This window comes from Siphateles boraxobius, unplaced genomic scaffold (assembly GCF_051911475.1).
Source record: "Siphateles boraxobius isolate OS27281-9 unplaced genomic scaffold, OSU_SipBor_1 8, whole genome shotgun sequence".
In the NCBI taxonomy this organism is placed as follows: Eukaryota; Metazoa; Chordata; class Actinopteri; order Cypriniformes; family Leuciscidae; genus Siphateles; species Siphateles boraxobius.
The window spans coordinates 30,951,674-30,976,391 of record NW_027509208.1 but is presented as its reverse complement, the minus strand read 5'-3'; the positions used below and the strand labels follow the sequence as shown (position 1 = coordinate 30,976,391).

The window sequence follows — 24,718 nt, the reverse complement described above, 5'->3', positions numbered from 1 at the left end:
TGACGAATCAATCAAAACAGGCACAAGAAACGTAAACAGTGCCACCGACCAGTACGCAGAGAGATTGTGAATGACTCTGTTCCACTTCCAGCAGGCTGGTCGAGCTTCATGGCACTGGAAGAGAAAAAAGCAGATCTCGCTCGACTACACTCAAACCATCTAATAGAACACAGCTCAGAATATGAGCCAGTGGTTGTAGTATCAGGTGGGTTTGCTGAAGCGACCACCGTCAAGTCATCAAATCCAGAACTTGAAATCTCTTCTCTGAATGCTGATCATGAGGAGGCTGATACACGACTGATTTTGCAGTGCATCCAGGCTCCTATGGACACAATAGTCGTGTCAGCGCGCGACACAGACGTGCTATTCAACTTCTAACACATCATGCCAGACTTGGATGTACCCATCTCTACATGAAAGCCGGGACATCAAAGGATCCAAAGTATTTTCCAGTACATAACATTCGCAAGTTACTCTCTGATAATCAAGTGGACACACTCCTTGCCTTCCATGCCATCACTGGCTGTCATAGTGTATATCAGTTCAGCGGTCACGGAAGGAAAACAGCCTGGCAGGTGTTCGAGCAACATCACACCGATCTTACTGGCCTTGGGAAGGGGCCTCTCACAGAAGATATTGTGAATTCAACAGAGAAATTCATCTGTAAGATGTATGGTGTGCCCGAGGTTGATACATGCAACAAAGCAAGAGTGAAGTTATTTTGCAAAGGTCGTCCACAAGAGACTCTGCCTCCAACTTCAGATGCAGTGAAGTTTGATATCATGCGTTCACACTATCAAGCGACAATCTGGAACCAAGCTCACCTGCCACATCCTGATCTTCCTCCAGTGGATGAAATGGCACAAGGTCAATTAGTGCCACGGCTAATGTCTCTGCCACCCACGCCTAAAGCCTGCAGGGAGTTCACTTCATGTGGGCGTACCAAGGGATGCCTCAGCCAACGCTGCAGGTATGTGTATAGGGAATTAGCTGATGTTGATTATTGTGTACAAGAATGTACAAATATGATAGACTGGTAGAGTATTCCAATGTAGCTGTACTTGTACTGGTTGTAATCTTTCTATTCTATTCTTCTATTATTCAGAAAGAGTCTCATGGAACTCATGGAATGTGGATGCAATTGCAACTGCAGGATACTTGACAACACTTGCCAGAACATTGAAGAGGACTGCGAATAAGCTGTCACTGTAACTTCTACTGGGATATAGTTCAATGAATATCACCATGACCCATGGATCTTCCTGCTTTTGGATCTCATTTGATTGACAACTTCTTTATCACTAATGAACACCTTTTTCTCTATACTTGTGTGATTTTCAAGCTGATTACTGACACTTGATCTAAATCAGGATTAAATTCCCAATGTGTGAAAACCTGTGAACATTTAATTAAAGTTTGTAACTTTTTGTATTTGTTTGTACATTTGACCTCAAACAAAATACAAAGTAAATGTAGCCTGATAATATCAACAATAATAGTAATAATAATAATTATGATTATAATAATAACTGAGTAATTATTCATAGTTAAAAACAACTATTTTTGCAAGCTGTTTCTTCACATTACTTCTCAAATCTGAATATGGCATTGAATTGCCCATTTAGGAAAGCTTATAAAAGCACATTTATTTCATGTTTGTACCTTGTTTAGGGTAAAAAGATATACTGAAAAATAGATTTCAGCCTGGCGGTGGTTTGAATTTCTAAATTTTTAGGCATTTTGGGACATTTTTTAGCTTCATATACAGCAGATTTGGATTCAGTACCCCTTAATACCCCTTGAAATGTTGTTCAATATCAAAAAATCACAAAATGCCTTCGAGGTTCTGATTGTGTGAAAATTGACCCTGTCTATATACGTCCCTAAGTTCACAAGGGCACATTGAGAGGTATTTTTGGGACACACTCGATCGTCACGCCGGAAATAGGAAGACGGTCTGGTTGTTGTTATGGACAGGAGATGCAGGTTCGGGGAAATATGCTGCCTATTGTTGTTGTTGTTTTTACCATTGTGTTTGCGAGATGGTTCAGGATGGCTTGACAGAGAAATCACTATTTAGCATCAATCGAGAACAGGATTTCTTTTCTTCTCCCAAATCGTATCTCCTTGTCAACTACACAGCCTGCTTTTACAGTTCTATATTTTGATTTTGTGTATGCCACCTGGGCATTAGACAATATATACATGCTTATTTAAATGATGTATTATACATAATAAAACATAATTTTCCATTTGAACTAAGATTACAATTTTAACACATAATGAAAACGTGTGCGAGTTTCAGATGAATTTACAGGTTTAAATATTCATACTATGTTTACATATGACTAATGGCGCTTTTCCACTGCATGGTACGGCTCGGTACGGCTCAGTACGGTTCGGCTCAGCGCGGCACGGTTCGTCTCGCTTCGTTTTTCCACTGCGTGGTACGACTCGGCTTGGCGCGGCACGGCTCAGTGCGCTTTAGCTCGGTTGCTTTTCCACTGCAGTTAGTACCGCTTCAAAGTGGGTGGGATTATGGCTGATCGTTATAGTTTATCCGCTCCTCGGCAACTAACAAGAGGAACGTCTGTGCTTCTCGTCCACTGACCACGATTCAGCCATTTCTTTTTTGGAAGTTTTTTTTTTCTTCAAGCAAATAGTTTTAAAACATTGGAGGCTGTTACTGGCTATTTAAATCTAGCGGGTTTGATGTCTCGCAAATACAATGACGCTTGTAGTGATGATTCTGTCTGTCATACCAATCAGTGATCTACAGTGCTTCCACGTCACATTTTAGTATCGGTAAGGGACGCTTGGAACCTCAACAGAGGTTGTACCATTTAAAGCGAGCCAAAGCGAGCCGTACCGTACCGTACCATGCAGTGGAAAAGCGCCATAAGTGAGCAGTGCCGAGCCGTACCATACAGTGGAAAAGCGCCAAAGCGTGCCGTTCCGTACCGTACCATGCAGTGGAAAAGCGCCATAAGTAAAGCCCTGGCATTCTGTTCTATTTATGTAATGAATCATAATGCGATCGTATTATTCAGCCTATTATTAGCCTATGTTTGAGACATCAACCACTGGTCGATGACCATAATGTTTGTATAAACTTGTATGACCTAGGTCATTAAAACCGCAATGATACTTAAACTTAAATATTTTCTTTTCAGCCATGTTAACAATTGTCTGTGAGCGAAATCTTCTCCCTTCCGTTGTCTGATTGGCCTTTCGCAAGGATTCTTGGGTAGTTAAAGTGTGTGGAGCCTGCATCCATGGGTGCTTCGTAAAAGACCACTTCAAGGGTACAAAGGGGGTGCTGCTGAGCACACTTCAGAGCATTAAACTGATGTATGGGACGGCCTACGGACTCGTAGACTCAGCGAGCATGCGCAATTTAAGTCCACGAGACCGATGTCCACATGAAGTGTGACATTTGGGACAGGGCCTTAGTGCGCAGCGCTCTATGCTTGTTTTGTTATGCTTTGTAAAGTTTAAATAATTCATTGATTAACCATTAAGATCAGTTGGATTAAATAATAGACAAATGTAAATCATATGTTTGACAGTAATGGCATTATGAAAGGCAGCAACTGTAAATTAAACATGTAGATGAAACAGTTATTTTGTGTTGTGAAAAGGATACTTTGTGATTTTGTGTATTGTACTAACCCAATTGAAAACATGATGAAATGTTTGAAAAAAGTGCACTTTTGATGATCTGAAGAGTTTTGAAAATGTACACCTTACTTGTGAAAATAGTACCAAAGCGAATAAAAAAACTGTAATATGCTTCTACACTGTGAAATACACACAAAAATCTAAATCAAAAATGCCCGTCTTGGTGCGTATTCATGTAAACACAGACAGTTATGACTTAGATGAAAGTAAACTGTTAAGGGAGAAAAAAAACTGTCATTATACTGGATCTGTCCATCGGGTCTTAACCCCCTAGGGTCGGCTATCGAACGCTTTTTTTTTCGTATCAGTGCAAAAGAAACTCAAATATCTCCGTCGATTTTTGTCATACAGGTTAAATGTCTTCTTTTTTTGTGTACACTAATAATAAAAACAAAAAGTTGTGTTTTTCGTAAAATAAAGAAAAAAAAACATGATGCACGTTCTGTCTTCTCCTTCAATGTGAAGTTCATTCTGAAACGCGACAGAAAATTATCTGTAACTCAGCTAATACTTGCCACCCACACATGAAAGTAATGTCTTTACAAAGCTTGAAGTCTCCTTTTTTAAATAAAGTAAATCATATCAAAAACAAATATTCTCAGTTTAAGAAATCCGTATGAAAGCAACGACATGTACAGTTTCTCCAGCCCGAGCTCATTAACTTTAATGTGACCACACCCCCACAAGCGCGAGCTGTTCTCATTCAAATGATCCACGTGAAGGAACGGAGAGCTGTTAACGCCCTCATCAGCTCGAAACAAAGAATCAGCAACTCCAGTATTTCTCTACTTTTCATCAGTTTGGAAGACTGTTTGTGCTGTGGATTTACCTCAGAAGAAAACGTTTTGATTATGAGAACAATTTCTAAGGTAAGAGACATAATAGTAAGTGTGAGCCACGGCGTCCGTGCCGAGGGTCCCCTCGGACAGGGAGTAAAACCACTGGCAATGGGTAGTGTCCGGAAAGGCAAACAGGTCTACCTGTGCGACTCCGAAGACACTCCAAATCAGATGGACCGACTGGGGATGGAGTCGCCATTCTCCTGGCAGAGGAGGCAGCCGTGAAAGCTCGTCTGCCACACGGTTGAGCTCCCCTGGAATGTGAATGGCACGAAGCGACCTCAGATGCTTCTGACTCCATAGGAGGAGGTGGGAGGCGAGTCGCGACATACGACGGGAGCGTAGACCACCTTGATGGTTGATGTACGCACCGGTCGCAGTGCCGTACGGACCATTACGTGCTTGTGTCTGAGAACCCCTTTGAGGCGACGCAAGGCTAAGCGTACTGCTTGCAACTCTAGGCAGTTGATATGCCAATGCAGTTGAGGCCCCGTCCACAGACCTGAAACTGCATGCCCTTTGTACATGGCCGCCCACCCGGTGGCAGAGGTGTCCGTGAAAACCACAGCAAGCCTGGAAACCTGGACTAGGGGCACTCCGGCCCGTAGAAACGCATGATCTGACCACGGGGAGAAGGTTTGGCGACAGTGCGGGGTCACTTTGACCCGGAACGTGCCGCTGTGCCACGTCCACCTCGGGACTCGATCGTGAAGCCAGCGCTGAAGCGGTCTCATATGTAACAGGCCGAGCGGCGTTACTGCGGCTGCCATTTGCCCCAGGAGCCTCTGAAATTGTTTCAGTGGAACCGCTGTCCTGGCTCGAAAGGACCTGAGGCAGGTGAGCACTGACTGGACGTGTTCCTCCGTGAGGCACGCAGTCTGGGCGACCGAGTCCAGCTCCATACCGAGATAAGAGATCCTCTGCACGGGGCAGAGTTTGCTCTTGTCCCAGTTGACCTGAAGCCCCAACCGGCTGAGGTGCCGGAGCACCATGTCCCTGTGATCGCACAACACATCTCGCGAGTGAGCTAGAATGAGCCAGTCGTCGAGATAGTTGAGAATGCGAACGCCTTGTTCTCTCATGGGAACAATGGCCGCCTCCGCGACTTGCGCGAAGACACGAGGCGACAGTGCCAGCCCGAAGGGTAGGACCTTGTACTGATACGCTCGACCGTCGAAAGCAAACCGAAGAAAAGGTCTGTGTCGAGGGAGAATCGAGACGTGAAAGTACGCCTTCTTCAGGTCGATCGCTGCAAACCAATCCTGGGGACGGATGCATTCGAAAACGCGCTTCTTTGGCTCGATTGCGTCCTTCGCCAGCAGGACCTGACACCAACCTGCTTCCTCCGAGGGGCAGACGGCAGGGAAGGCTCGTGGGCGTTCTGCTGCGGACTGCCCGGTGGCGAGGCGAGGGGGAGAGACAAGGAACGAGGCCCTGACTCCTCGTATGCTGGTCTCTGCGCCTCCGGGCCCAGTTGCAGACCGGAGCGACGCAGCCGAGGCTGCGTCACTGCTATCTGCAAGCTGGGGAGAGGGGAACGGGAGTGGTGCAGCTCGGGGGCGGCACGCACTGCCATTCTGACCCTCTCGGACGGAGGAAACTGGTCTTATTATACTGCCAGTCTCGACCGTGAGGGGAAACGAGGGACGAGGCCCGGGGGCATCGAGTCCTGGTTTCTCCTCACCCAGCGAGAGACGAGAGTGACAAGACCGTAGCCCTCACTGCCATCTGAGCGCTGGGGCCCGTGAACGACACAGAGGAAGTGGACTGCTCAAACTTTGGGTACCGCTGATACAGCGGCGGAACAGAAAAGAAAAATTCTCCACCCGGCCCTCCCCCGGGGGAAGGAGTGGTGATGACACGCACTCCCAGAGAGCAGATCGTCACACACTCTGGGTCGCTCCTCTCAGGGTTGCTTCCCTTGGCTGGGGGAAAACAAACTCCGAAAGGGCTGGTTTTGAGGTGCTTCTGGACCACCAGTGTGGACATCGTCTAACCGAGGGCCAGCGCTATGACTAATCACGGTCAGTCACTAAGCACAGCTCGACCCCGAGTTAGAACTACGCACGTGCAGTGGTAGTGAGAGAGGAAAAACTTCTGCAGATTTAGGCATGTTTGGCTTGCCATATTGGCACCAAAATGCTTGCATACTGCCAAAATTCTTCACACACATCCAGGCACTTTAGAACAGCCCAGGAAAGTGTGGCTGTTAAGTCTGAATCTTCAGCATGAGAACACACCATTATAGTAGGAACTCAGCATCATTTCAGAGTATAACAGCCCTCTCTCCGATGGAGCGATCGACATCTGTCCTCCCTGGGGCCCCGAATGAAATGCTTGGTCCCTCATGAGAATGACCAGAATCCCATCCGAAAGCCTCGACGGCACACGGCACGCTGAGCGGCTTAAGCCTTTACGAGAAAGGGGAGACGAGCAACGTGCCGACGTGGTCATGCACTCCTGGGAGTACATGAACCACCCACGAACGCAGTCTCAACACACTGATTAGGCATGTGAAACAGTGATCGTGGCCGTCAACCAGGCATGCAAGATAGTGAACGTGGCTATCGCTTCGATGACACGGCACGCTGGGCGCTCAAGCCTTCAGGCAGGGCGAACAACGTGCCGACGTGGTCATGCTCTCATAAGAAAGCATAAACCACCCACGAACACAGTCTCAGCATGTTTGCGATGCGCTAGAGGAGTGAGTGGTTCGTGCTCACTGAAACCCTCAGATCACCAATGTTATTCGCCAAAGTAGCCCTCCTCTGGTGCACCAGAAGAGAAACTAGATCGGGAAATAAGCAAAGGGACTCACCTCATAGAGGCACGCGAGTCTTGATCTTGACCGCGCATCTTGAGCGCCGAATGACGCGCGCTGGGTTGCCGTGACAACCCGCGCTGTCAGCCGGCGCTCGACGGCACACGGCACGCTGAGCGGCTCAAGCCTTTACGAGAAAGGGGAGACGAACAACGTGCTGACGTTGTCATGCACTCCTGACAGAACATGAACCACCCAACGAACGTAGTCTCACACACTGATTAGGCATGTGAAACAATGAACGTGGCCGTCAAATAAGGACAGGAAACAATCGCATCCAGAAACACACGAGTGAAACGTCATCCTGAAAAGGACGCGATCTTCACTCATGTTGCTCTTTCAGGAAGAAAGTACTCTCTCTATCGTGCTGAAGCACACAGTGACCCAACGCGGCAACAAAGCAGGGAAACTGCAAGCCCGCTGTGCGCACTCAACCGCTTACCAGCTGTGAAAACAGCTTTTGAATTAACAGCATATAGACGCAGCCGGCAGACAGGAAACCGCGCCGTCGCTAAAACGCCATCTCACCAACACAGAGAGATTCCCTCCCGAAACAGCAGACTCGTAGCCGTAAGAAAAATACAATCTTAAAGCTCACTCACTCAGAGAGGACACAATCGGTCGGCTCCGAAGCTAAAAGCATTGCGCAATGTTTACTTCCGCCTTTATACCCGCGCTGGTAGGCGGGTTGCAGAATGCAAATCTTGCATGCCAATTTTCATTGGCTCGTTTTAATTCACTCGAAGGCAATTGGTCTCCCTAGCGTGATCCCAATTCGTCAGGGAACTCCCCCGACGACACGTCGGAGTTCCCAGGACGAAAGGGAACGTCCTGGTTGCGTATGCAACCCACCGTTCCCTGAAGGAGGGAACGGAGGACGTAGTCGACGCCGACTGAAATGGGATCTCGCTAGAGAGCCTGTCTTCTTCGAGTACTATTGAACGAGCCAATGTAATTGGCGTGCGTGATTCGCATCACACAGTCCGCCCCCGCGGCGCGGGTATAAATACGGAAGTGGATGCACGCACTAGTTGCTTTTCGCTGAGGAGCCGAGAGTAACCCGGGGTCAGCGGTGGTCCAGCGGTAGTGGCAAGGGGACTACGTCCTCCGTTCCCTCCTTCAGGGAACGGTGGGTTGCATACGCAACCAGGACGTTCCCTTTCAGTCGATAACGTCGGACGTAGTCGACGCCGACTGAAATGGGATCAACCATTGAACACGCCACTAACGCTGCCACCTTCCAGTGCCTAAACCAAAGCCTCCTGATGCCCCCGCAAACTTAAGGCGGGGAAGGACAGGGCTAGGCCAGGGAAGTCACTGCTGTTCCTACAGGACCACTGGGAAAGCGTTCCCCGTACGTTGGAAGGAAGGGACGCTGCGGAAGCCACATCCAACCCAGAGGGAGGTAATGTGGAGAATACACATATGAACTGGGCGGAAACCGGGCAGTCTAACATATGGAATGTCACTGGGGTGGCTCCAGCCTAAGACGGGGGGAGACACACCGGACAGTGACGGCAGAGAGACTCTGCCGAGGGAAGACACGGGCTCACCGCAGGGAGCCGTATCGTGGAAGAATACACATATGGGGTCACCGAAGGGACCGCAACATATGGACCCAGCCTAACACAGGTTCCACACTGCTTACGAGTGGTAGGCCTAACACCAGACGTTCCGCACGTCCGACGTCGGAGGGGTGTGGAGGAACTCAACAGGGTTCAATTTTAAGGGAACTCAACTGGAGTAGAAAGGCGCACGTATCCAGTCCATAGGAGGGGAATGGCGCAGCAAGCCGACACTTGAACCGGGCTCACGGTGAAACTGGCTTCATGAGAAGGGAGCCCACGGGAAGCAGCGGTTCAACTAGGTGTCGTCCAGCCCCCAACTCTAGAATCTGTTTAGCAAAGTATATCGTCAACGCCCAGGCGGAGCACTTTACACTCATCATAGAGGAGCTCAACACCTAAGTGGACATGTTGCATCTCGGATCTTTGCCGAAATGAAGGCAAGCACTAAGTGCAACTTTGCATGGAAACAGCCTTCCCTCTCTGCTGAATTCCAACAGATATTTGAAGAGCTGGTCTGAGGTCTATGACTTGCATTCTGTACACGTCCAAGCGAACGGACAGAGAAGCCAGGGCTGGATCTGCCTCCTCCAGGGCAGCGCTTGCAGGCTCACCACCTGCTCCTATTACGGGAGAGGTAGGAACCTTGGGCACAATCCGAGCCGGGGTCTCAGCTTGTGAGAGTTAGCCGGCCCAGACTCCAGGCACAATACGTTGACCGAAAGCGAGCAAGTCCCTACCCTCTAGTAGAGACCACGCGAGCAGGAGAACTGATATAACAGAATTTTTAACTCACTACCTGCAGTGGCTCAGGGGCGGTCTCTGCAGTGCAGTCGCACCAGGGACAAGGCCCAAGAGGATAAAGAGGGACACAAGGATTTACAAGACCTTGCTCCTCAGGAACCTGACGATCAGAACGTGCTTCTGCATACTTCTGCAACCCGATGAGCGTCGTTTAAACACCGAGGCAACATCATTTTGAGGGTGATTTAGGAAAACAGCCTACTGCAACCCATTTTGCAGGAAAGAGAGCACTGAAGTGATCGAAAGCTTTCAGGATCTCCTCTGGAGAGAAGACGCACTCAACGACTAGGTTCCACTTCTAAAGGCGTAAGCACGCTACCCCATTCTAGGGGGTGCTCGCAGAAGTGATGGTAACTATCACACATTCTTGTGATAGCCACCTGAACCTCCGCGTTCAGATGTAAGACCGCCCGGAATCCCCGGGGGAAGAACGCGTGTGCCATCGTGCCCCGCCCCCGAAGAGTTTTCCGGGGAAGTCAGGAAGGCTGTTGATGGGAGCCAGGTCTAGTTGGGCCAATAAGGGGCAACTATGAAGACCTGTTCCTCTCCTGACTTGGCACGTAGGTGCAAGTGACGGGCGCAAAAGACAGGAGCATTGCTCAACACAACATGTGAAGATCACTGGGCTTCAGGAGCATTTTCTGCTCAGCACTTGGGTGTGACAAGTTCACTGAGCTTCAGGAGCATTCCTGCTCAACACCTGAGTGTGATAAACTCACCGAGCTTCAGGAGCATTTCTGCTCAACACTTGAGTACGAAGAACCTCACTGAGCGACAGGAGCATTTCTGCTCAGCACTTGAGTGTGACAAGTTCACTGAGCTTCAGGAGCATTACTGCTCAACACCTGAGTGTGATAAACTCACTGAGCTTCAGGAGCATTTCTGCTCAACACTTGAGTGCGAGGAACTTCACTGAGCACCAGGAGCATTTCTGCTCAGCACTGCGTGTGATGAATTCACTGAGCTACCTGTGATGGACTCACTGAGCTACAGGAGCATTGCTGCTCAACACCTGAGTGCGATGAACTTCACTGAGTTTCAGGAGCAACTCTGCTCAACATGAAGTGTGATGATCTCACTGACTTGAGCAGGCGCAAGGCGACCATGAGTCGCAGTCACTTTTAGAAGGCTCACTGGGGTTAAACGCATTTCTGCGGGCCCCTGGGGCAGCTGAGACCCAGTGTTTGTCCAAGGGTAGTCCGCTCGGTTTACCCAAACACTGGCGGAAAAATAAAACCGGGGGGGGCAACTGAGCGGCCCCGGAATGGTCATGACCCAGCCGGACCCAGGGGATGGAGTCTCCACTGCCCTGGCTATAACTGTCGTGAGGCTCGACGGCGGCACGATTGAGTAAGCGGGAGGAGTGGAACAAGGCGCCCTCAGAAGCGTCTGACTCCAAGGAGGAGGTGACGGGTGAGTTTGTGACATGCAGGGGAAGCTTGCGCAACAGTCGCAATCTCTAACAACTCGAGGCACGAATGCCCGTGTAGTCGGGGGTCGCCCAGGCCCCCGTTAAAACACGCCCTTTGTACATGGCCCCTCTGTTGAAGAGGGTTTGGCAGCAGACCGGGATGAACTATAGTCACACAGGGTGAGCTGCTCTGCCACGGTCACCTCGGGACTCGATCGTGAAGCTAGCGCTGAAGCGGTCACATATGGAGGAAGCCAAAGGCTGCGACTACCATATACCCCAGGAGCCTCTGAAAGTTCTTTCAGTGGGACCCTTTCTCACTTCAACACCAGCTGAACACATTCTCATTGGAGAGACATGTTGGACCGAGTACCTCTCCAAAACTAAGAAAGAGATACTCAGCCCGTGGGCGAGACTACTCTCTTCCAGTTGACCTGACGACCCAACGGGCTCTGGAGCACTCGAGGGGAAGGACACTGTACTGATACTCCACCCTTAGACGCAACACACAGGATGGCCTGCGGTGCGGGAGGTAGAGATCTGAAGCACATGTCTTTCAGGTCAAAGCTGCAGACCAATCCTGGGCCAAGATGGTCACGACCCACCCCCTAGTAGCACGAAGAACGAGTTTACAACTGGCCTTCGTACCGGCTGGAGGAGCGGCTATATCAAATCCTTCGCCAGCAGGATAAGATAAGCACGCACAAGTCAGGAGCACTGCTCAACACTCGGTGTGATGAATATCACTGAATTTTCAGGAGCACGTCTGCTCAACACCTAATGTGATGACTATCACTGACTTGAGCGGGGTAGCCGAGCCTGAGGTGGGGCAGCAAAGTAGAGAGAGTGGTGTTAGTGTGCTGTGCAACACTTACCTGTCTCCACAAGCGGCAGGGGGCGCGTGAGAAGGCGGATGACCGGGTCCTCGAACGCACCAAGCTGCCTGCTGGCGACCAAGGGGGAGCTGAGGGGTGTAAGGCTATACAGGGTCACACCCGCCAGACTGGCCCTCTTGGGACCCAGGAACAGATGAAATTGCTCTCTCTTTGAAGTGTGGGTACCGCTTGCTCCGCTTTTTTTTTTTTTTTTTTAGGGAGCCAGCGGCGGAACAGACACACACACAAACAAAGGCTCCACCCGGCCCTCACCCGGGGGGAGGGAGTGATCGTGCCACTCCAAGAGCATCTCATCCATTCCTGGGCGGCCACCTGGCTTGGCAGCGCCTGGAGCGGGCTGGGCGTCTCTACTGCGGCCGGCTCCATGCTGAGGCCTGGGTGGAGGCTGCTGCGGAGGGCCAGCAGGAGCGGCGGCCGGAGAACACCCACGGCGACGAGCAGGCGGAGGAGCTGCCACCGGCGGCGGGTGGAGGCAGCAGCTGGCCACCGGGGCAGGATGTGCCGGATGACCTCCGTCTGCGCTTGATCGGCAGAGAACTGTTTGATGCAGTTCTCCACCGCGTCGCCGACCAGCCCAACCTGGGAAATTGGGGAGACCAGGAACCGAACCTTGTCCGCATCCGCCATACCAACCAGGCTGAGCCAACGAAGGCGCTACTGGACCACCAAGGTGGACATCGCCAGACCGATCACGCACGCTACGACACCCGTACCCCGGAGGGTGAGGTCGGATGCAGTGCGGTGCTCACATATGAGCGCACGGTCTGGATTACCCTCGTGCATGCCATGGGTGCCCTAGCCTGCAGCAACGCCATGGCACGCAAGAGAAAGGGGCTTGCCCACAGGCTTTGTAAGCTCTGCCCGTCGGAACAGACGAAACTCACAGGCCTTGGGGGGAGACGAGGATCCCCCCAAAAGGCAGCGGCCGCCGGACACAGGTGCACCTGTGTCGACAGACCGCTCCAATGGAGGGACACCTCGCAACCCTTCACCGTTCCTCCATCAAGTGTAATGAGGGGGAAAAGCTATTCAGGCAGTTTCTGGCAGAGAAAGATTCTGTTCACCACCTGATAAGCTCTCCATGCATTTCGGGAAAGAAAGGCACTGGGGCGGCGAGCTGAGAACCAGCGCGGCCCGCCCCAAGATACCAAACTCCAGATTCCAACCGAGACTGAACGGGACACGGTGGAGGTTCCACTCGAGCCCGGCAGCCTCGGCGGCCCGTTTCAGCATAGCTGATAATTCAGGATCCGGCTCGGGCAACATTGAACTCCCGGAGGGAGACAATGCAGCCGAGTCATCATCTCTAGAAGTCAGCTCACCCTCCGATGCTGCAATCGGCGTCCTGTCCTCCAGGGGAGCCCCGAGTGAAACCGCTGGCCCACCCATTACAGATGGACCAGCAGACAACACAGGAGGCTCCAGTGGTTGCAGTGGAAGGGAGGAGTGAGGAGCCCACAGGGAATGGTTACCGGGCGGATCATCCAACCCTATCCTCCGGTCACCCATCCCACACAGCACCCGAGGGTGGGGCATGGTAATGGGGACTCGCTCTCCGCGAACGAAGGCGAGTCTCGCCCTCAACACTGCGACAGTCATGTTCCCACAGTGAAAACATGAGCTGTCCACAAAAGTTGTCTCAGCGTGCTGTAAGCCCAAACACGTGACACAACAGTTGTGACCATCAGAGAGAGACAGGGAACGACCGCACCCAGAAACGCACGGGCGGAATGACATCTTGAAAAAGACGCAAACGCACCCGTGTTGCTCTTTCAGAAAATAGGACCGTCACCAGTGCCGGAGCACACAGGGGAATGACCGCGGCAACACTGAACAGAGAACTGAAACAGTGAAGCACTCACTTTTCCGCCCTCTAACCAGCCATCAACACACACAAACATTTAGAAATTTGTTGCTGTTAAAACAGCAGTTGAGAGCTCAAAGCTCGCGATCACCGCTGCACTCGCGCTGTAAAACACCAACACTGGGAGAGTCTTCCTGAAGAACACCGACACACTCGCTCGTTGTAGACAACAGCACTCTCAGAGACATCAAACGATCGGCTCCGAAGCGAAAGGCAACTAGTGCGTGCATCCACTTCCGTATTTATACCCCCGCCGCGGGGGCGGAGTGTGTGATGCGAATCACGCACGCCAATTACATTGGCTCGTTCAATAGTACTCGAAGAAGACAGGCTCTCTAGCGAGATCCCATTTCAGTCGGCGTCGACTACGTCCGACGTTATCGACTGAAAGGGAACAGCTGTTTTATATGTGAATATATAGTAAAAAGTGTAATTTATTCCTGTGATCAAAGCTGAATTTTCAGCATCATTACTCCAGTCTTCAGTGTCACATGATCCTTCTGAAATCAGCATAATATGATGATGTGATGCTCAAGAAACATTTATGATTATTATCAATGTTGAAAACAGTTGTGTACCTTTTTTTTTTTTAATTCTTTGATGAACATAAAGTTATAAACAACAGCATTTATTTGAAATAGAATCTTTTGTAACATTATAAATGTCTTTACTGTCACTTTTGATCAATTTAATTCCTCCTTGATGAATAAAAGTATTGATCCATTTTATTTATTTCCCCCAAAAAATAAAATAAAAATTCTTACTGACCCCAAAGTTTTGAACGGTAGTGTTTAATGTTACAAAATATTATTTTTCAGATAAATGCTGTTCTTTTGAACTTTCTATTCATCAAAGAATCCTGAAATAAAAAATGTAAATAACTGTTTTCAACATTGATGATAATGAAAAATGTTTCTGGAGCATCAAATCATCATAGCATACTGATTTCTGAAGGATCATGTGACACTGAAGACTGGAGTAATGATGCTGAAAATTCAGCTTTGATGACATGAATAAATTACACTTTACTATATATTTACATAGAAAACAGCTGATTTACATTGAAATATTATTTCACAATATTACTGGGTTTGTTTTGTATTTTTAATCAAATAAAGGCAGTCTATGTGAGTGACTTCAGTATTTGAGTAAAGTACTGAGTAAAGAAGTGACTTCTTTTAAAAACTTAAAAAATCATACCAACCCCAAACTTTTGAACGGCAGTGGGTGTGTATATATATATATATATGTGTGTGTGAGTGAAAAATCTAAAATGTATTCCCAGAATCGTGCAGCCCTATAGTTTGTCTTGATATCAACATGTTTACAGGTGTTTAGTTATTTGTTTTTTAGAAAGGGACCAGATGCCACTGGAAGAGTCCTGCTGACTTCAACATTCACATGAGTCTCTGTACATGAACATGGTAAAATGAAAAGTCAAACACCTTGGACATGACAGGTATGTAGGCTACTATGTTTCAGGAATGGCACAAAGGTGTGTGACTGTTTGAGTCTTTTTCTTTAGATCAGTGTGTTTACTAATGTGCTTTCTGTCCTTTGTTGTGTATCTTTGGATTATGCTGTGTTGTAAATAAATCCCTAAAAGCCATTCTTTTTTTAATTTCTCCTCATTCTTTGTGCAAGGCTCCTCATAATGATCGGGGCTGATAGCACCTGATAGGGCCATTAGGGGAGGGTCTTTGTGATGATTTTCACATAGTTTTGGAGCAAATATTCTTGGCTACGTGATACAATTTTCAAAAGTCTTGTGAAGAAATAATCACTATGGGTTTTATGACCTTATTTCAGTGACATTTGTTTTTTGTTTTTTCACAAACCACGCATAAACATTATTATCGTAAAAGTCCAAACATTTACATATATGCTGCTGACATATTACTGTAGCAGAGTTTGTGCTGAATACAATGTAATAAGACTTTAGCCATGAAAATGTCACAAGTAACAGAAATAAGCACAAATGTCAGAGCATGTCAGAACACCTCCAGGACCCAGAAAACACCTCAGACCTCAGATGGTAAGAGACAGCAGCATAATATAGTCTACCTGCTGCTGTCCATGTCATTATTTTAATCAAACAACAAAAGACAAAGAGAAAATAACTTACTGCTCTTGACTGAATAGCTTAGCTTTAATAAGAATCAATGCATATTTACACAGTGTAGAATATATGCAGTTTTATTTTAACATTAGATTACTTTATTAAATGTTTGTATTTCATTAATAAATTTCATTATTGCTTGTTATTAGTAACTATTAGGCTTGTTTTAGTTTTTGCTCTGGTAATGAAAGTAATAATAAAAAAAAAAAATATATATATATATATATATATATGATGGCAACTTCTAATTTCGAGGCCAAAAGAAAAATAATTATTCTAACTTCTTGGAAGCAGTAGTATACATCAAAATGACAAAAACAATAAATGTTTTTCCTTTTTTTGTGATGGGGTTAGTAAAAGCATAGTTTTCATCCACATAAAATTCAATATGGCATCCACCCTTACCAAGGTCTATAGCCAACAACCTGTCACCTAAAACCCACACAAAACGCACAGCCGCAAACCTAGAGAAAACAGATGTATTTTTGCCTTTACAGATTCCAATACGCTGTTTTCATTCACCAAAGTAACCTGGTTACTGGTTGAAATTATATCGGTGGATATAGTCAAGTCCCGCTCTATAGTTTTTTACATTAGAAAAGCTGTTTCACAATATGTCACAATACAGAAGTCAAGTCGGCATGCTCGTGTGACATGCGCTTTTCAGCAATATACGTTTTATTATGATAATTTCAGTAAACCATAGCAGCTTTTGGGTAGAGCGGGAAGGAATGATTTGAAAGGAGAGATACGGGAAACGCAGCAGGTTAGAGAGTTTTACTACATGAAATAATAAAATAAACAATTTTTTTAAATTGCCTATTTAAATTCTCTGTACAAACTCACCACACATGGTCAACAACTGTAATTTTTTTTAAAACCCAGTTGTTTTCTGGAGAAAAAAAAGACACCTTGCACTTGAAGACAGCACATTGTGTTTTAATTTTACAGTCGAAACCCCCCCAAAATATGTGAAAAAAACTATTTTAGATTCAGGTTATAAAAGGTTAATATATGTATGGTTTAATATGACGCTTATCTTTAGAATTCCTTACCCAATACATTGTAATACATACAATTTTGTTTTAAAATATTGTCATTAATATATTTTAAGGTGCTTCAGTAATACGGCCAATAATACTGTAACATTCTGATTTCAGTTTCATTAGAAAAATGCATTAAATTAAAACACTGAACTTTTCCACTAACAAACAAGTCCCTAAATAGAAAGAATGTTTTGATATCTACTGTATGTGTAGTGTGGTGTAACTTACCTCACAGGTTTCCCATAGCTGCTGCGCTATCTGAAGGATCTCAGACATCAGGAGTTGAATAAATGGAGTTCTCAGGACAGAACATCCTCCCAGAGCCAGCAGGCACTCTGACAGCACTTCATGGACTGAGAACTAACAGCAGAATGAGACCACATCAAACTGATCTGTCTGATCAGGTGCAATGTAGGTTTGTTAAACATGTTATTCACTTTGGCATTGGATTGTTACTTTAATATTCACATCAGAACTCATAACTGTGTAAACACTCCTGATCTGACTCCGCTTGTACATGGACACACACACAAAATTGTGGACACACTAGATTTACTTCAGTAAGGGTCTGAACATTGTTATTAAGGACGTAGCATCTGATAATTTCTGTATGTTTTAATATATTGATCTCTCCTGCCACTGAATCTGTCAAAATAAATACATAACTGATAACAGTAGTGTCCAATTTGTCAAGGCTATATCTTTTAAACCAAGCATTTCTGCAGACACTGTTGATATTCTCTTCTTGATTTGTCTAACTCAAAAATACGAATGTTATTGATATCATTGCTACTGTAAAATTCAGGACGACTGGCAGATATAAAGCACCTCGAAGAAAGCAACAGCAGTCCAAAGAACGAAATGAAATGCAGAAAAGCTGGCCACATGAAGCAGAAGATAAAATTGATGCCATTATAACATAGAAGACAGCCTTCATGTTTTCAAAGTGGAATTATGCACAGCTAGAGAGACCTTCTCAAAGATTATAAACAGAAACAACATCCACACTCTTTTTGCTACTGTAGGTTTAAGCAGGCGAGGTATAATAGTGAGGTACAGGTCAGAATAGTGATTTGTTTTTTTTTGCTCAGGAAATGTGTTTAACAATTATAATAAATTGATCACAGGCTGAAATCCAAATAGGGTGTCTCAGGAGTGGCATCAGTGCGGAGGAGCGAGAACAATCTTTGTTAATGCAGTGCATGGTTGCTTCATTGTCAACGATGGGGTCAATTTTAAATAGTGCTGAGGAGGCTGATAGCTGTAGCGTGTCCAAAATTTGAGGGGGACATGGAGACGCAAACCAACGGCCTTGATAAAATCCCCCAAAGTCAACGGAGGTTACTGTAAAAGAAAGACAGGTTGATCCACGGATCAAGGAATGTTATCCATAAACTAAGCTTGTCATGGCATGCGCAAGCAATTTGATCATCTAAAGCGCAAACTTGAGACGCCAGCGAGAGAAGATATGTGATGAAAGGGCGGCCATGTGGAATTATGCGCATCGCAAAATTTAGATAGCTGAGCAGTGAAAGAAGTTCGAGTTTGGAACAATTTGGTCTGTCAAGGAGGGTAAACACAAGCAGAATTATTCTATACATTTTTTCCTTGGGCAATGAAGCCTGGAAATTGATTGTATTCAGGTTAAATAAGATGGATGTAGCTGGACCCAATGTTTTCCCAAAACGTTTTGGACTGTGAGAAGATGTTGGATTGCGTTGGGTGGCGGGATAATTAGGAAATCATCAATTAAATGAATGATGTAAGGGATTGCGTGATTATTAGACAAAATCAAACATACAGCTTCTAACAGAGTGTCGAAGATTTTGGGGCTGCTTTTGGAGCCAAATGTTAGACGGACTGCAAAGTAAAAAAAAATGCCAGTGAATGTCTAATAGTTGCCATGCATTTGGGTGGATTAGCATCACTTTGAATGCCGAAGCGATGCCGATTTAAGCAAGCCAGGCGCCGTGACCTACATTTTTTTAATCATTGAAATTGCTTGATCAACGTTGTGGTATTGAAGAGAAAATTGTTCAATGGAGATAGTGCTATTTATACTTGGGAACTTGGAGATGACAGATCGATGAGGCGTTTTCAAAAGGGGGGTTGTCGAAAGGTCCAATCATGAATCCTGATTCAACTTCTTTTTTTCGATTTAATTATCTTCTATGTCTGGTTCTGAAAGAGTGAAATGAAGATTATCACAGATAATTTTAATGGGAAAGCAGGCTCTCCACCCATGTTCAAGACCAGAAAGCAGATAGTTAGTAAAGTTAACGTCTGGATAATGAGATAATTCGATAGACAGACAGGACATATTCATGGGAGTAGACAAATTAGGGCTGGGCGATAAATCGATTTTATTGATTAACTCGAATGTGTAGTTTACGCCGATTTTTTGGAATGAAAATCGGTTTTCTCTTTAAATACCGCCGACGCTCCCATCTGGGCTCCCGTAGTTCCGACCAGGCTCAGCGCTTGCCATGATAGAGATACACAAACATGGCAAATGAGCAAGGCCGCGGCAGCAGAAGCACACCCCCCAAAAACATTTAGGCTACAAGCTGAATCTGCAGGGCCGCCAACTCTCACGAGTTCACTGTGAGAGACGCAATTCTGTCACTTATAACACGCTCTCACGCCACACATCCATTTTCACACGCAGAGAAAATTTGCGAAGCAAAGAGGACACTGACACCGACAGACAAGACAGAGCAGGTTACTATCGATATGAAACAGATTCTCAGCTCTCAGATTCTGTCAATTTTATTACAAAATTCAAACAATAAACACCGTTTTGGCGCTTGTAAATGTGACGTGAAAGAACGCTGGCAGATCTCAGTTCAAGCGGCACGTGAACCGAACATCTGTTAGGCTACTCTTTACTACCAACTTACCGAAATGTAATAAAATCGATCGATCAGTGTTTTTCAACCGCGGAAAGATGTCCATAAAACAGCTGGAGAACAACATGTCACGTAACGTTACATTTACGTCAGGATGGCTTTTAATGACCCGTAGCACGCATGTTAGTTAGACGCATTATAAAATAAAAAACGCATTTTATTTAATTTGAGTTAGTTTTAACCTTTAATAATACCAGCTGACAGGGCTCTCTGTATGTTTACAGCATTAGGTGATTTTTTTTTTTTTGGGAGAACAATTAACACATTAACGTATCTACTGTACCTATTTATCCAAAGGAATTTATATTGAATCAAGATCAGAATCAAATCACAAGAATTGAATTGAAATTATGAAATTTGTGTTAAGCAATAATAAAAACATTAGCATACCAGTAAACTTAATAAAATTATGTTTAGTTACCAAATAATTTGACAATCACAATGCACTTATTGTGATGCAAGTTTTTTTTATTTTTTTTACACATCCCCCCAATCCCAATCCACCCATTTTATTTTATGTTACATTTTCATTGTTTTCAAAGACAGGGCCTGTCCTCTTGTCTTTTTGGCTTGTTGTTTCTGATTGCACTTTAATGGAGATCAAATCCCAGAAGGGAATATTAAAACAAAATAAAGTTAAAACTTGTTTTGAACAATTTCTTTGTCATCTGCAGATTGATTTTAAGTAGGGAGAGAAAAAAATCGATTTAAATCGTAAATCGGATTTTTTGTGAAAAAAATCAGGGATTTTTTTTTGTAGGCCATATCGCCCAGCCCTAAGACAAATAATTTTATGATCTTATATTGACAACTTTCGTCACTGGACATATGGAGTGGGCATGAGCGCCGCCACAATAATTACATACACCTATGTTGAAATTTTTGCAGGTTTGTCTGCCAGATGAAAACGCTGAATTATCTCTTGTGACATTGCCAGAGTGAACTGCATGTTCACAGGTTGATTTTATGGCTTGTGTTGGGCATGGAGGGATTAAAGGATTAATCAGCGGACAAGAAATAGTAGAATGGGCGAGCGATCTGCAGACAGCGCAGGAAATATTCCAACATCCTAAGAAGACACTGTTGTGAAAATCAGAATCAAGTGCATCCCAGTAGGGACACTGATTCCATTACGGAGATACGGACCGTTTCTTTGCTGAAAACAGCTTATGACAAGTATAAAATTGACTCCCTCCCTCCCTCGGCATCTTGGTGTGCGAGTTTCAGTTCGGACCGAACAATGTCTACGCGATGAAGCCGGGGGCTTGGCAGTGGTGTACGGTGGAAAGAAATGATTCGTCATCAGATGGATAGAGTTCAAGTTCAAACATGGCTGCAATTGAACAGGGGCCAAATGCTGTATACACCTCCTGATGCTAATTGAGTAGATTAACTGAATGTGCTTCTCCAGTGTTAATTAGGATCATTATCTGAATGTGCTCCTCCCAAACTTTGTTAATAAAACATCTTCTAATAATCCACTTAAAAGGCAATCCAAACAGACAGGCGAACAAAACACAACCTCTAAAGTAAACGTGACTGGACAACTGGGAACTGAAAAGACTGCAACTTTAATACAAAGCAAATTAGGGTAAACTCCATGACAATTAAAACGTTTTGGAAAACTGAACAAAGGAACACATGTGACTGAAAATAACAAACTAAAAGTCCATTATTAAAACAGAAACTAACAGAACATAACTGACACAAAGAATGAGCATCAGGTGCGTTTTGTTTTTTTATGAATTAATAAAGCCACTGTAAACTTTATCATACAGACGTGCTCAAATTTGTTGGTACCCCTACACAGAAAACGAAGAATGCACAATTTTCTTTGAAATAATTTGAAACTGACAAAAGTAATTGGCATCCACCATTGTTTATTCCATATTTAATAGAAATCAGACTTTGCTTTTGATTTTTTATTTAACCTAATATTGTAAATAATAAAACAAATGAAAATGGCATGGACAAAAATGATGGGACTGCTAACCTAATATTTTGTTGCACAACCTTTAGAGGAAACCACTGCAATCAAACGTTTTCTGTAGCTCTCAATGAGGCTTCTGCACCTGTTCACAGGTAGTTTGGCCCACTCTTCCGGAGCAAACTGCTCCAGCTGTCTCAGGTTTGATGGGTGCTTTCTCCAGACTGCAAGTTTCAGCTCTTTCCATAGATGTTTGATAGGATTCAGATCAGGAATCATAGAAGGCAACTTCAGAATAGTCCAATGTTTTGTTCTTATCCATTCTTGGGTGCTTTTAGCTGTGTGTTTTGGGTCATTATCCTGTTGGACGACCCATGACCTGCGACGGAGACAGAGCTTTCTGACACTGGGCAGTACGTTTCGCTCCAGAATGCCTTGATAAGTCTTGAGATTTCATTGTGCCCTGCACGGATTCAAGGCACCCTGTGCCAGACGCAGCAAAGCAGCACCAAAACATAACCGAGCCTCCTCCATGTTTCACTGTAGGTATGGTGTTCTTTTCTTTGAAAGCTTAATTTTTTCGTCTGTGAACATTCAACATACAGCTGATGTGACTTGCCAAAAAGCTCCAGTTTTGACTCATCTGTCCAAAGGACATTCTCCCAGAAGGATTGTGGCTTGTCAATTTGCATTTTAGCAAATTCCAGTCTGGCTTTTTTGTTTTTCTTTCAAAAGTGGAGTCCTCCTGGGTCTTCTTCCATAGAGCCAACTTTTGGTCAAAAGCGACGGATGGTGCGATCAGAAACTGGCGTACCTTCACCTTGGAGTTCAGCTTGGATCTCTTTGGCAGTTATTTTTCTACCATTCACACTATCCTTCTTTTCAATCTTGGGTCGATTTTCCTCTTGCGGCCGCGCCAAGGGAGGTTGGCTTCAGTTCCATGGACCCTAAACTTCTTAATAATGTTTGCAACTGTTGTCACAGGAACATCAAGCTGCTTGGAGATGGTCTTGTAGCCTTTACCTTTACCATGCTTGTCCATTATTTTCTTTCTGATCTCCTCAGACAACTCTCTCCTTTGTTTTCTCTGGTCCATGTTCAGTGTGGTGCACACAATTATACCAAATAGCACAGTGACTACTTTTCACCATTTAAATAGGGTGAATGACTGATTACAAGATTTGAGACATGTGATACTAATTAAAGAAACAAATTAGTTTGAAATATCACTATAATACAATTATTTGTTATCTTTTCTAAGGGGTACCAACAAATGTGTCCAGGCCATTTTAGAATATCTTTGTAGAACAAGCAATAATTCATCTCTGTTCACAGCTTCTTTGCTTTATTCTATGACATACCAAAGGCATGCAAGTATACATAATCAAATATATTTTATTCTCATTAATTTTCAGGAGGAATGAAGCATTATTTCAATGAGCTGTAAGGGTACCAACAAATTTGTGCACGTCTGTACATAATATTGTTATAATACAATGCATATATATTTTGTGCAGATAATTAGCTTTTGCTGTTGTCAATAAAAAAGCCTGACAATGTCACTGCTAGATACCTGCAAGTATTGTGGTATTAGGGCTGCTCGATTATGGAAAAAATCATAATCACGATTATTTTGGTCAGTATTGAAATCACGATTATGTAACACGATTATTTCACATGACTTTGGGAATATGTTGCATTTATTAAAAGACACCTTTCAACAATTCTTAAAAAATCTAAATTTGAACATTTATTGTAATTTTTGAAATATTAAACAGACCTGCAAACTCACGAGTGGTGAAAAAGGTGACATGTTTACAAAGTAATTTGTTGTAGGTCACCAGGGCGTTATTTGCCTTTATAAAGGACAATTTATTAAGCCTTACTAAATATATGTTTCATGTCAAATTCTTACATTTGATAAAATTCAGTTTTAATAAAAAGGGCTGTTATCCGTTAAATTAATTTACACTGCAAAATTACAACTGTAAAAATATTATGAGATTAATGTTTAAACAAAAAATAAAATAAAAAATAAAATCAATGATGCCTTTGCCTCTAAACAATAAATCAATAGGTGGCGACAAGTGACCGTCTTAATAAATGAATCATTGGGTCATTCATTAAAACGATTTGTTCAAATGAATCATACAGTAACAAAACACAGTGCTTAGTGATGCTTTTCTTTTTTAACTATTTTCGTCGGTGAAATAGAACAAAACCAGTCAATATTGCGTCTAAAATGTAAGTTACTACATATAAACTAGGCTACTTGTTTACAAAACTATAAATTCAGTGTAACATTTGCAATCGTGATATTATAGAACAGCCCTTAGTCGTGTTATGTTACTTAACTATCATTTAGCCTATTATAAATAAATAAAAACTCAACATTTCTACCTCAGTATGTTTCTTCTGTAAGTTTTTGTGTGAGCTGTTAGGCTCATTTCTTTTGATTTGTCCACTAATGTCTCTCTCACAAACGCAGCGCACCTTCCATAAACTATCCATTACCAATCTTTGTTTACACTGACTGTACAAGATCAAAATCTCTTAAAGTAAAGTAAAACTCTCTTTCACTTGAAACTTAAAAATCCCCTTCTCCCGGACAAGCAGACACGTTTTAATGTCGCTCCCTGTGTTCATTCTCGATTTGTTTCGTGCTGTAAAGCGGAACAGATGATCAGGTCACGTGCGCTCGCTGCTGTTCGCTTGAACTGAAGCGCTACAGTGATCGAGCAGAAAGAGATCGCGACAGCTCGAGAGACGGCTATGGTCTCACTCCAGTCAGTATTAAATTAGCCAATTGTTATTGTGAAGTTTATTGTGCTTGCAG

The 24,718-nt window shown here is 44.6% G+C and overlaps 1 protein-coding gene across 1 annotated transcript in view; it reads right to left on the bottom strand.

Annotated features, from left to right (window-relative positions):
• Positions 1 to 24,718, bottom strand: part of mei4 (meiosis-specific, MEI4 homolog (S. cerevisiae)) — an 82,532-nt gene that overhangs the window by 17,876 nt on the left and 39,938 nt on the right. The window contains exon 4 of the mRNA XM_077219666.1: positions 17,275 to 17,406. Coding sequence (XP_077075781.1) covers positions 17,275 to 17,406 — 132 coding nt within the window. The remainder of the gene's footprint in view (positions 1 to 17,274; positions 17,407 to 24,718) is intronic.